Source organism: Miscanthus floridulus, chromosome 17, assembly GCF_019320115.1.
Source record: "Miscanthus floridulus cultivar M001 chromosome 17, ASM1932011v1, whole genome shotgun sequence".
Classification (NCBI taxonomy): domain Eukaryota; kingdom Viridiplantae; phylum Streptophyta; class Magnoliopsida; order Poales; family Poaceae; genus Miscanthus; species Miscanthus floridulus.
The window spans coordinates 91,015,621-91,029,220 of NC_089596.1; the positions used below are offsets into that span (position 1 = coordinate 91,015,621).

At 44.7% G+C, this 13,600-nt stretch overlaps 1 protein-coding gene and 2 pseudogenes across 1 annotated transcript; 1 reads left to right on the top strand and 2 right to left on the bottom strand.

Moving 5' to 3' along the window:
- Positions 1 to 757: 757 nt before the first annotated feature.
- Positions 758 to 1,978, bottom strand: LOC136515966 (tyrosine decarboxylase-like; annotated as a pseudogene).
- Positions 1,979 to 5,570: 3,592 nt separating this feature from the next.
- On the top strand, positions 5,571 to 10,863 carry LOC136517619 (protein BREAST CANCER SUSCEPTIBILITY 1 homolog; annotated as a pseudogene).
- Positions 10,864 to 11,033: 170 nt separating this feature from the next.
- Positions 11,034 to 12,695, bottom strand: LOC136515967 (tRNA (mnm(5)s(2)U34)-methyltransferase, chloroplastic-like). Its single transcript, XM_066509402.1, has 5 exons — positions 12,673 to 12,695; positions 12,360 to 12,555; positions 11,974 to 12,047; positions 11,705 to 11,821; positions 11,034 to 11,428 (listed from the first exon to the last, which is right to left on the bottom strand). The coding sequence occupies exons 1-5, from the start codon at positions 12,693 to 12,695 to the stop codon at positions 11,305 to 11,307; spliced, it is 534 nt and encodes a 177-aa protein (XP_066365499.1). The 3' UTR covers positions 11,034 to 11,304.
- Between the last annotated feature and the right edge of the window lie 905 nt (positions 12,696 to 13,600).

Below are 13,600 nucleotides of genomic sequence, written 5' to 3' on the forward strand. Positions count from 1 at the left end.
TAACCCTACCCCATAGAATTCATCTCATATCCAGTACAATCCAACAAAGACACATGACGTAGGGTATTACGTCGATCAGACGGCCCGAACCTGTCTAAATTGTTGTCTCTGCGCCTTGTGTCACCATCCGGTTCCTATTACGCGCACCTCTACCGATTCATCTACTACCGTGGGTATACCCCTCGGTACACTGCCGACCAGATTTCGTCGACAACTAGTGAAGCTGAGCTGTGCCAAATAGGACCTCCCTCCGTCCCAAATAAATGTCGTTCTCGTTTTACGAAGAGTCAAACGCTTCAAAATTTGATCAAATATATATACAAGAAAATATTAATATTTATAGTACATAGTATTTAGTATCATTAGATAGATTATTGAATCTGTTTTTATAACGAACTTATTTAGAGATACAAATATTGCTAATATTTCTTATAAATCTAGTCAAATTTAAGCAAGCGGCACGGATATCATACTTATTTTTTTGACGAAAGGAGTAATCTAAGGCCCCGTTTAGATCCAAAATTTTTTGGATTTTGGCTACGGTAGCACTTTCGTTTGTATTTGGCAATTAGTGTCTAATTATGGACTAATCAGGTTCAAAAGTTTCGTCTCGTGATTTCTCACCCAACTGTGCAATTAGTTTTTTTTCGTCTACATTTAGTACTCCATGCATGTGTCGCAAGATTCAATGTGACGAATACTGTGTAAAATTTTTTGGAATCTAAACAGGCCCTAAAATAAAACTACAAATAACCACAACATCGGTTGATCTTATGCAATTCTCGTCTACGTCTACCCAAGAGAAAGAGGCTGGGCCGTCGGCACATCGGCCTCTGCGTCACAACGCGCACGGCGAACCGTCCGCCCATTCGAGCGCGTCGGCGTCGCAGCAGCCAAGATAGCGGTGGCCTGCTCTTGCACGACGCTCCACGCCTCCCGGACGTGCCGCTCCTCGGTGAGCGAGTTGCCAATGGCGCAGCGCAGAATGTAGACGCCGCCGACCACGGCGGAGCTCATGTACACGCGCCCCGTAGCGTTGACCGCCTCGAGGAGCCTCCGGTTGAGCTCGTTGCCAGCTGCAGCCACCTCATCGCCGTCGCGGGCGCGCTTCTCCCCGACGACGACCGCGGCGACGGCGCGCAGCCGAAAGCACACCAGCGCGAACTGCCTCGGCACAGGCACCTCGAACCGCGCGTCGGCGCGCACCATGGCCTCGAACGCGGCGGCCATGCGCACGTGGGCGCGCACGAGGCCGCGCAGGCCCTCCACGCCGTGGCAGCGGAGCACGAGCCACAGCTTCAGCGCGCGGAACCCGCGGCTTAGCGCGACCTGCCAGTCCTTGTAGTCCACCACCGCGCCGCCCTGCTGCGCCTGCGCCTGCGCCGCAGACGGGTCCTTGAGGATCACGTCGTGGTCGGTGCCGAGCGCGGCCGTCAGCGCCGCCGGACGCCGCACCCAGAGCGCGCAGCAGTCCATGTTGGCGAGGAGCCACTTGTGCGGGTTCGTGCTGAACGAGTCCGCGGCCTCGGCGCCCGCGACGGCGTGGCGGAGCTCCGGGCACACGCTCGCGTAGGCCGCGTCCACGTGCACCCACATGCCGCGCCCCGCCACGGCGGCGCACAGCTCGCAGAGAGGGTCGACCGCCGACGTCGGGGTGGTCCCCACGGTCGTTGCCCGGCAGGTAGTTTCCCCGGCGAATGCCGGCGTTGCGCGCGGCCTTCTGGAAGGAGAAGTGGGTCTGGTCGGAGCCGTAGACCGCAAGGTCCCCCATCCGCTCGTTGCCTACCTCGGCGAGCTTCCGGTCTCTGGCGGCGACGATGGTGCAGAGCATGGCCTCGCAGGACGTCCCCAGCAGCGTGTCCCCGCCGCCTCCGGAGAACAGCAGGCTCTCCGGGAGGTGCAGCGCCTTGCCGAGCCAGTCGGTGACGACGACCTCGAGCTCGGTGGCCGCCGGCGAGGCGGCCCACGTTAAGCAGGTCGTTTAGCTCATGCAGCAGACAGAGTGACTCCCACCGTGGCTCAGTGGATGCAAAGGTCTAGGAGAGGCGGGTGTATTTGATGGCGCGGCGCGCATGCATGACGCGGGACAAAGGCTAGGGCGTGGCGCCATACATGATGACGCCACATACGAGGTGTGTGTGGTACTGGTACATGCAAGATACAACAGGGAGAGCGGAGAGGGGCTTGGAGGAGGAACTAACGGCGACGAGCAGGAAGGAGGAAGGATGCGGGCAGGCCAATGATGCCGTGGCGTGTGAGTGACGGGATATTATTCAACTATGCTCAGTTGAACCTTTCTCCGGGGGACGGAGACGTAGCGAACTCGTCTTCCTCCTCGAGAGCGCCAGTCCAGATCCAGCCGGCCCCCTCCGTCCCGCCTCCGGCGACCTCGCCGGAGAAGGCTAGGAGTGCGCCGCCCCCCCCCCCCCCCCCCCCCCCCCCCCCCCCCCTTCTAGTATTTAGTAGATAGTAGTTGTGAGTTGCCCGGATGGGTGTTGCCTCCCGTCGTGGAGAGTCCTGTCTTGCCATCGCCGCCGTGGCCGTTCTCGTCCTCACCGCCGCCGACGTCGATTCCAAGGTCAGTAGAAATAAAATAAACTCGTTCTTCTTCTTAGCAGATCTCCTCTTCAACATCCCAGTCTCCACCTTCACCCGCCTCTACCGAGATCTTCTCCCATCCGATCCACGTCCTTCGCCGCCCACATCCATCTCCATACAGCAGCCTCCGGTCCTCATGCTCTCTTCTTCGTTAAGGCGGCTCCTCTTCTGGTATTGGTTCGTCGACTCCGCCTCCACCTGGGATCCTGGTTTGAGCTTCTTCTCTAAACTCCGACGATGACTTCAATAGCATCCTTCGGTCGTCGGCACGCTACTCCACCGATGGCTCAACCCACCTACCTTTAACCGACGTTTTGCACGGTCAGTCCATCCGGGGTGCGGACTCATCTTCCCCATCGCCGTCGATTCTGCGGCCTTTTACAGCTTGTTCACTGGTTTGTATGGTTGCTGGTTCACGAAAAAGCAGTGCTGGCTGGTTTATGTGAGAGAGAAATACTGTTTCGACTAAAAATTTAGGATCATTTATGACGAGCCACAGCTAAACGAACAGGCTGTTAATCCAGCTGCAGGACTTTGATGTATTTTGGTCTTTCTTCAGAGGACCTCCTTGTAAAACGGCTGCTGTGATAATATAATATATCTTTGTTGTTGTCAAAAAAAAAAAAAAGGGAACCATAGTTTGCATGAACTACGGAAATACATAAACCAATTTGCTCATCTTCCCTACCGGCACCGTCAACAACGAGACGTCAACAAATGACAGCCTCGTATAAACGTGCATGCATGTCACGCTAGTTGGACACGTTAGGCACGTGTGCTATACGTTCCTATTTTTCATATCCTATACTCTTCTTCCTGCTCCTTCCTCGCTGTCTTCTTCAGCACCCAAATTTTTCTCCTTCCCTCAAAAAAAAAAAAATCCTTCCTTCTAAACAATTATTATTAGAGTCCCAGTGCATCTCTTTTTTACAATATATAGAAGAAAATTTCGGCAACAAACAAACCAACTTACTATAAATTCTAACAAAACAAATCCGACTTTCTTTTTTTTTGAAGAATTAAACAAATCCGACTTATAGCTTGATTATTGTAATAAACATACTCAAGGTTGCGTGGTATTATTGGACTACCTATCATCGTCTCTATTACTGACACACACGTGCTCCAACAGTCCTGATAGCTCATCTTAATAATTCATTGTATTATATTTCTCTCTAACTTGTGCATACAAACTCTATATATGTTTCTACTCCAAACAATACAACACCATTTCAAATCCACAATTTCCAAATTCAAATCCAACCATACAGTTCAAACATAGAGCATCACACACTCCCATTTCAAATCCCACTCGCACTCCCTCGTTCAAACAACCCATATGTTCTCTTTTCAAGTCATTATCGTTTATACCAAGACATGCATGAAGATGAGGGACACAGTCTGAACATATGAACTGTTAATACAAGCCATACGCATGCATATTATTCACGTGGCACGCTTTGCAATAATTGTAAATGATGTCCCCATATCAACATGTTGTTCCCTTGAGGGGATACACATACATGGTCATCCATCAATTGTAGCTCTAGGCAACGAAATTGGAAGGCAAAAAGGAAATCCAAACCTTGCATATCCTCTATGAACGCATCCACACCGGCGTTGGGAGCGGTGGTGGCCATCGATGTAGGAGTATCATCAGTATCCTTATAGGCTTCAATTTCATATGAAAAGTCCAATTTCTACTTTGGACGAATTACACGCATGCGGGCATCTCTCGGGGATTAATTTTCTCATTCAAAATGACAAAAGAACTAAATAAATCGCTTGTTACTTGTTTGTGTTGTCAGATCAGGGGCAACCGTTTTATTCCATGGCGATTTTGACACTCGTTGCTTGGGGTAACGTTTATGAACTCAAGAAGTTGTGAGAGAGTGTTCGGTTCCACGCCATACTTTTCTAGCTGCCACAGTGCTTGGTTCAGGACTCAATGAAGGCTGCCACAAGCATCAACAGTTCAAAAAGTCAAGATTCTCGCCGCAAACTGTGGCAGACATTTTTAGCGCCTCAACCGCGGTGTCGCCACAGATGTGAGGGTTACAAATAAAAAATATAAAGCTAAAATTTCCATATATGGCCATTTCTTTCAATAAGGAATGCTTACATGAGACAATGCAATATCTATATCTTGTGTCCTCGAATAGTCAAATTGAACGGCTAAAAAGAGGGGGAGGCATTACTACGAAGAACTCCCACTATTTCCTCCTTTTTATCCTGCATTCGCTATTTGAGAGTTCGTCAGTCCCTACACTCAAAGGCTTCGGTCTAGAGCAACACATATAGTTTAACCACTCCCTCTATTCTAAATTGTAGTCGTTTTATCTTCCGTAGGACATAACATTTGTTATACATATAGATATATATTATATCTAGATATATAACAAAATCTATGTCCTAAAAACACAAAAATAACTATAAATTTATCGTGGGATGTAGACCTGGTGAAAGCTATCTTTTGGCCGGTGGATGCTTATCGCATCTTACAAATTTCTTGGACCTCTAGAAGAGAAGACTTGGTGGCATGGCACTGTCTACGAAGCCGTTTTTCTCTCCTACACTGTTCACGGAGCACTGTTCACGAAGCCGGTGGAGCTCATTTTCTCGGCTCCTATGCTCTGGCTACGGTGTATAAACGGTGACAGAGCCGGAGCACCTAGCAGTGCTGCCAAAAGGCCCTAAATCACCCCAGTTTTCAATTACTGTAGTTTTCTTTATGCGGAATACATGAATATAGGCCCGCATGACAGAAAAACGAGGTGGGAGTCCGGCCCACTAGCCAACTCCGACTCGGCAGGACGCGGCCCGCGGCCCGCAGGCGCGCCCGCGATTCCGCCAGCTTGCGAAAGAAGAAGCGCCAAAATTTGAACGAATACTTTGGAGGGAAAGCTCCCGCCAAGATAAGTACCATTCCCCCGAACCCACTTCTTTCGTCCTTCAAGAATCCAGACCCGAGATCAGATATCAGAAATCTTCGAAGCCTCAAGGAAACGCAAGAGTCGTCGAGAGATCCGAAGCGAGGTGGAGAGATCGAGATGGCGGACGTGGGGAGCCTCGAGAGGATGGGCCGGGAGCTCAGGTGCCCCATCTGGTAACGCCGCCGCGCTGATCCGCCCGCTTCCTCTTTTCCTTTCTTGGAGGATTGGATTGGAATCCTCTTTTTTCTTTTTGGGATTGGAATCCTCTTCTTCTGTTCGTGTATCTGACAGCTCGTGATCTTTTGATGAGATTTGCGATTTGTTGTTGTACTAGCTGAAATATTTCTTGGTTTTGGCAGCTTGAGCCTGCTCACTTCGGCGGTGTCCATCACCTGCAATCACATCTTCTGCAAGTGAGTCCCACCCCCCGTTCCTCCCCGGTGGATCTAGTTGCGGCCGATAGTCTTGTTCAATCTGGTCTCACATGTCTCTTGTTGCAGCGCCTGCCTGACGGAGTCGATGAAATCTGCCTCCTGCTGCCCCGTGTGCAAGGTCCCGTTCCGCCGGAGAGGTTAGTTCGTTAGTACAGTCATTGTTGCCATAGCTGAATTTGCATATCTTTGATTTTTTTGGAGATTAACGTGCTTAAATTAATAACTGAAGAAATCTCAAATCCCCACAATAATGAAACCTGCTCCATAATGACCTGTTAGGCTCCATTTGGTGTATGCCATTTCTGATAAAATCCTGCATTATCCGATTTTGATGAAAGTTGAAAATGCTTGTGTAAAAATCACTGCATATGATGATCTTTTACTTGCAGAGATACGGCCAGCACCTCACATGGACAATTTAGTGTCTGTTTTCAAAAGCATAGAAGCTGCAGCGGGCACTAGTGTTGTGTCAACAGAGCTGACTCCTGCACCCAAAGTTGCAGGTAACTAGAGATATTTAGTTTCTGTTTCGTGGCACGTGAGCAAGATTTAGTTACACTGGTTGTTTTGCATCTGTCTCTGTACCACATATGTTGAGTCTATTTGAGCATATTTGCTGTTTAAGATCGTTTTCTCTCTAACAATCGAATTTCAGAGAAAATGAATGATAGTATTAGACTTACTGTCTTCCTTTTACTTGAAATGGACCAGATTGTGCTGGGAACAGTGCTGGGAAGCCTAAAAAGTCGAATAAAAAGAAGCCAGCATCCAAGAATAAAGAGAATACAACCAAAGCTGCTGCAACATCTGTAACTGCAAAGCCTTCAATCTCCAAGAACAAAAGAATACACGTGACACCATTCCCTGAATCTGAGACGCCGATAAGGCCCAAGAAGGTTATGAAGTCTGATGAGCAAAAAAGTAAGCTGAATGGTGATGTTAAAGAGGATAAAGAGAAAAGTCTGAACTCTGATATACCAGAAAGACCTTCATTGTTACCTTTTTTCTGGCTGAGGGAACAAGAGGAAAATGAAGGTGGCACTGCTGAAACTGAGTGAACCACCATCATTGGACACACCCTCGCGTCACAATGCGCCTACCATTAGTGATATCAAAGATTCCGATGATGAAAGGCCTACTGATATGACTCCTAATGTAAGTTACTTAGAACATGTTTTCCTTTTTTCCCCCCGTTTTTTGGTTTCCTGGTTCAACTGTTGTGCTTACCCTTTGGTTACATGTGTTGCAGAGCAAAGCTGAGGTTTCAGAAATATTCGACAGTGAAATCTTTGAATGGAGCCAAAGACCTTGCTCCCCTGAGCTGCATTCTACCCCACTGAAAAGTCAGGTATTTTGGTTAACTGAGACAGAGGCTTTATATTTTCAGTTCTCCCACCTTTACAATCTGAATATATACATGTATTTGACTCAGCTGTTTTGTTTGTTCAGGGTAAGTTGAAGAATATTCTAGATCAAATCACAGAGGTGGATGATGGTGAAGATATGAATCTTGGTGGTTCATTTGATAAGTTAGACCATGAAAGTAATGTAGCTCAGCCTCTAAATGCTGAAGAAGTTAAGAAGAAAAAGTTAACAAGACCTAGGAAAAGAAAGAATTCAAAGCTGCCCAGTTGTGGCAAACTATGTACAAGAGGATCTGATGCTGAGCACCAAGTTGCAAATATCCCAGAAAGTATTGTTGCAAAGCCACGGCAAAAGAACGGCAGTAAAAAAGAGAGAAATACTTCAAATGGAGGAAACAAGGTCTCTGGCAACAACACTAGAGCTGTCTTTTCTAGTGATAAATCTATGAATACATTTTCCCCTCAAGCAGGTGGTTTGGGTAATGAAGTACCAGAGAACCAGCTTTCAGAAAGGATCCTCAAAAAGGATAAAAACAGTCGAAGCAAACTTGAAATAGCAGGGGATAGTGCAGTGAAGACTGCAGAGAATAAATCTGCACAAAGAGGGAAGCGGATCAGAAGAATTTCTGATGGTGCTGTAGCTGAAAAGATAAGAATTCTTTCAGAGGCTGAAAATGAAATATAATCGTTTCAGCTTCACAGCCTCACAAAAGGCTGTACCCAACATAAACCCTTGGATGGTAGAAGTAAAAAATGCATTGTATCCAACATTGGTCCAAATACACCAAGCATTTTACCTGGGAGGGACCAATTTAACATTGGTCCAAATACACCAAACATTTTACCTCGGAGGTGCCCATTAAATGAGGCCATACGCACAGTTCCTTCAGTAAGGAATGTCTCTGTTAAGAATGGTAGTGCAAAACCTATTGAACAACAAGATTACTCAGGAACTGTCAGATCATGCACTGCACGCAATGCTATCCTGAAGAAATGCGAGGATAAAGGGCTTGTTTAGTTGGGTGAAGTTTGGGATTTTGGCTACTGTAGCACTTTCGTTTTTATTTGGCAATTAGTATTCAATCATGGACTAATTAGGCTCAAAACGTTCGTCTCGCGATTTCCAACCAAACTGTGCAATTAGTTTTTTTTTGTCTACATTTAATGCTCCATGCACGTATCGCAGGATTCGATGTGATGGCTAGCACTTTTTGAGAAAAGTTTTTGGAACTAAACAAGGCCAAAGCTTCTAAGCTTTCCTGTGCTTTCTGCCAGTCTGATGATATCACAGAGGTATGCGCACACACCACTACACCAGACAAGTCGGTTTGCAAAAAGTCTTTTCCTTAAAGTTACAAATCCTTCCTTTAACTAATGGAATAAATAATCAAATTTTCCTTTTTGTTCTGAAGGGATCTGGAGAGATGGTTCACTACCATAATGGAAAGCAAGTACCTGCAGCATTTGATGGAGGGGCTACTGTACATTTCCACAAAAACTGTCTGGAGTGGTATGCAGCCCCTTTCTAATAGAATTTTATATTGGAAGAAACTTTAATTTTCAGTATCCCTAGCTAATTCATGCATATGATTTTTCTTCCACCAAAGGGCTCCTGATGTCTACTTTGAAGATGACTCTGTCTTTAATCTTACAAATGAGCTGGCTAGAAGTAAAAGAATCAAATGTGCTTGCTGTGGAATTAAAGGTGCTGCACTTTGATGCTTCGAGACGAGTTGTCGAAAAAGCTTCCATTTCACCTGTGCTAAATTAATCCCAGAATGTAGATGGGATAATGTAAGTTCATATCATGTTGCATTAGTGTTTTCAACTAGCTTCTTGGTGTTTTGCGTCCAGCACTGTCACCTTATTTCTGACTTTTCTCTTTTCTTTTGCTGACAGGAAAACTTTGTGATGCTATGCCCTTTGCACCAATCTTCATAGTTGCCTAGAGAGACTTCTGGGTTGAAAAAGAAGTTGCACAGGAAACTAACACCAAAAGGGTATTTTCCAGTGTTTATAACATGTTAATTTAAAAACCTAAGTTTGATGCTGATATGGATATTTACTGCATAACCGCTTTACAGGCCATCTCAAGTAAACACTAGTCAAGGCCATGGTAATAAATGGATATGGTCATCTGGATCACCACAGAAATGGGTTCTCTGCTGTTCAGCCCTTTCTGCTACAGAAAAGGTGTTTTCTTGTGTCCTTAGTTTCCTGATAATCTTTATGATACTTTTTTCATATGCATTTCAACTGAAGCAAAAATGAACAAATCCTTCAGGGTATTGTATCAGAATTCGCAAAATAGCTGGTGTGTCTATCTCAACAAGTTGGAGTCCTAATGTTACCCATGTTATTGCATCAACCAACATGTCTGGTGCTTGCAAGCGCACACTGAAGTTTCTGATGGCAATCTTGAATGGCAAATGGGTTATCTCCATCGACTGTAAGTCTGTTTTATTGCCTGCTGGAACGACCATTAATTCATTACAAGAATAGTTTGCACTTGACAAATTGCTGCCCTTTGTTGCTAATTACCGACTTTATTCCATAGGGGTTAAGACATGCATGGAACTTATGGAGCCTGTAAAATGAGATTTGAAATTTCCACTGATGTACATGGCACTGCTGAGGGTCCCAGGTTAGGCAGACAACGAGTTATCAATAAGGTAAGAGTATTTTCCGTTGTTATGTACTCCACCTAGTCTCATTATCTACAGTCACTGCCAACAATATCAGTACAATGCTAGGTTAAGGACATTGTTAGCATGAGCATGATTATTTGCAGGATATTTTCTAGTAATAACATTTTTTCCTTATTCTGCAGCAACCTAAATTATTCTGATGGTATTGAGTTCTATCTCCATGGAGATTACACCAAGTCCTACAGGGGCTACCTGCAAGACCTTGTGGTTGTAGCCAGTGGAACTGTCCTGCAAAGGAAGCCTGTGTCAAGAAATCAGCAGAAGCTGCTTGACGACAGCTCCCTCATCCTCAACGTCTACAGCATCGAGAATCAAGACAAGGCAAAACCAAGATCAAGGGATGGCATAAATATTAATCGTAGCCAAATTGATGCTCAGGCTCTGGCCTATGCCTCTGGTGGCAAAGTTGTGAGCAGCGCATGGATCATTGACTCCATAGCAGCTTGCAACCTTCAACCTCTTTAAGGGAGCCTTCCATGCTGCCCTAAATGTGTGCTTGCATGCACTGTAGATTGAGTAATGGACAGAAAATTGTATAAGTATCAGTACACTAGGACGGTAAGGCCTTAGGCTGCTGCTTCTAGACCTCCTAGGGCGCTTGCTTGAAGCGCGGTGCCGCGGTGTTTGTATGTTTAAACTCTTCGCGTATTCAAGAAAAAAAACCCTGCCAGATTTCATCAATACAATAGTTAATCCTCTGTTTCAATTAAAAGCAGTGCCACAATGTTGAGTTTGTATCAGGTTGTTATACATGGTGACTGCAACTGAATTCAAAAGACATGGCTTTTGCAGCTAATTATGAGCTTATAAGCTAGAACCTACTCTATTTTTTAGCCATGAAACAATATTTTTCTCTCACAATAAATCAGCCGCAGCAGCAATAAGTCCTACCGAATAGAGCCTATATATGGGAATTTGTATGGAGCTCATTAACACATCTACGAAGCAGCAAACCCCTGTTACTAGATGAAAACTGTAATGTCAACCAAGTGGAGAGTAATATAAGTCATGAATAAGCGCAACACATCAAGAGAGGTATTAAAATTATGATAAGTTACACTGCAGCTGCCAATCAAAGCTTGTACGAATGCCATGCAGCTAGCTGGCTATTAATATACCCCCATGTAGCAGACTTGGCCAAAGTGCAGCCGATGTCAAGGTGAAATTTGAATCCTTAATAAGTCACGGTATTGAGCTCCATCAGCAAGCGTCATCACTAACAAGTCAATGCCCAAAAGTCCCATCATTGTGTCTATCAAAACTGTCATCATTTCTTGTTCAGAAGTATGAGTACTGGAGCAATTGGCCTATTGATCATTTGAAGTTTGCAGGTCGCCCAGGTGTCCACAGGAAGGCTTGATGCAAATGATTCAACAACATCGAGTTCATCCCTTGGGATCAGAAAGAAGAAAATTAATAAGACCACGGCCCACTTTTTAAGTGATATTTGGCCAGAATTCAGTGTTCTGTTAAACAACAAGCTTGTGGTGGCAAGTCAGATCATGCAGAACAAACAGCAAATAGTTGTATTTATTTATTTATATTAAAAAAGAAATGCATTCCTTGTCCAGAATCTATAGTTGTTAGTACACTCATAAATGCTTTCGGTGACAAATAAACGAACAATATTACAGCACATGGGTACAATGTTTGCAATTGCTGTTTACCTTCCACCTGGATGCCCAATGTAGACAAGAACACTTATGAGTCCCCCAGAACTCCTAGGCACTGTGATTACAGTTTTATCTCCTCCTGGAAGGTAGCCCAAGTTGAAAGCAACAAGCCTAGAACGAATGTGCCACAGTGAATCAGCAAGTCTAGGATTGCTACTACTTGAACTGGCATTTCCACTTTTCCAGAAATTGTTTTGTTGACTTATAGTACTAAATGAGTTGAAATTTTCAAATAACAATGAACTTAGGAAGGCCTTGATCACCTGACAGGAGCATCTTTGGGAACAATTTCTTCCATTCTACTATGACATATAGGAAATAGTTTTACTAGTCCCTGCTGCCACATAAAACAAATATAGTCACAAGTTACTATATTAAATATTCAGTGAGAAGATGACAAGTATCCTCTCTCTCTAGATACTAAGGTCAAATCCGAATGCCTTCTTGTTATTTTTAATCATTTTCTTGTTTCCTTCTTCAGGCCCTGTTCGGTTCCCGGGAAACGACGTCCCGGAACCGTTCCGGCCAGGAATGTCTATTTAATTTGTATGTAGCAGACTTGAGCAGGAATTGTTCCGGGGCGGGAACGACTCAAACGAACGAGCCCTCAAGGGAAATTAGGTACAGACTTCATAGTTCAAATCCACACCTGACGTTCATCACCCACGGCCATTTTCAGAAACGAGGAAGTACTCTCAATCGCGGAATCTTGAATGTCCATCCCATAAACACGCCCACGGCCTGTTTCATCGGCCACCATCTTAAGCAGAGCGAGTGTGTCATTGCCATTCCCGCATGTGGCATCAACCACAGTATCCCCTTTTTGAACAATATTTCTCCACACCCTAACCATAAACAAGCACACAAAATTAGCTATCGCCTATCAGAGAAACATGGAAATAGTTCTGCTTACGCATTTCACTTGAGTTACTGTATCTACAAGCAACTGAACAACGATTTACCTCTGCAGCAGCTCAGTAAACATAGGGCTACGATCAGTGGCGGATCCAGGATTTGAACTCAGGGTATGCCATTCAAAATTTTTCATATATAATTCGGTAAAACCATTTCTCAATTCGGTAATAATTGTAAAATTAAACGTAATTTGATATACACACACTAAATTACATGATAAGTATGAAACTGAAAGACATAAATTTTAATATAAATAGTTCAAACGTCATATTAACAGTCCCAAATATAAACATAAAAGAGAGTATGTAAGAGACTTATCATACTACTTATCTGACTTTTTAAACTGTTTTCTAAGAGATGAGAATGTTTCGATTATATTATCTTTATTCATTTAAAAATGCCTCTTAACAAATTCTTAATTTTGCTTTCACTAAATCATTGTAGAAAATACCCTATCAACAATTGCCGTTGCCTAACAATATCAATAGGCGTTATGTTTTTACATAAAATAAAAGAGAAGAGACAAAAGCAGAGATGGAATACCTCGGTAGCAGCAGCGAAGTAGCTGGGGCGGTCCTCAATCTGACCATCTTAATCATGATTAGTGGTGACGTCGTGTCCTCGTAGCCTCGCCTGACCGCGTGTACTGCTGGGGCGGTCCTCAATCTGACCATCTTAATCTGAGACCTAGCGGCATTGGATCGATGGACTCCTACCATAAAGTCTCGTCGTGTGAGGTCCTTCCAAGTGACGTCGTGTGGCCGTAGGCCGGTCCGTAGCTGGTATAGGCCGTGTCACTGGGTGAGGTCGTGGGCCTCGAAAGTGAAAAGGCCTCACGCCGCACGGCACGGCCTCAGTTAGTTATTTTGCAAGTTTTTCTGTTTTACTACAAATAAATATACATGTATATATACTCTATACAAGGAAAAGAAGGAAATTTTACATTCTCAATCTTTTACTGTCACTTTGAGAAAT

Excerpts from the sequence above, each read along its gene's own strand:
- LOC136515967 (XM_066509402.1), bottom strand. The coding sequence starts at position 12,695 with ATGTTTACTGAGCTGCTGCAGAG. Across the intron at positions 12,048-12,359 it reads CCGTGGGTGATGAACGTCAG|CAGGGACTAGTAAAACTATT; the intron begins GTGTGGATTTGA and ends TTTATGTGGCAG. Across the intron at positions 11,822-11,973 it reads CCCAAAGATGCTCCTGTCAG|GCTTGTTGCTTTCAACTTGG; the intron begins GTGATCAAGGCC and ends CATTCGTTCTAG.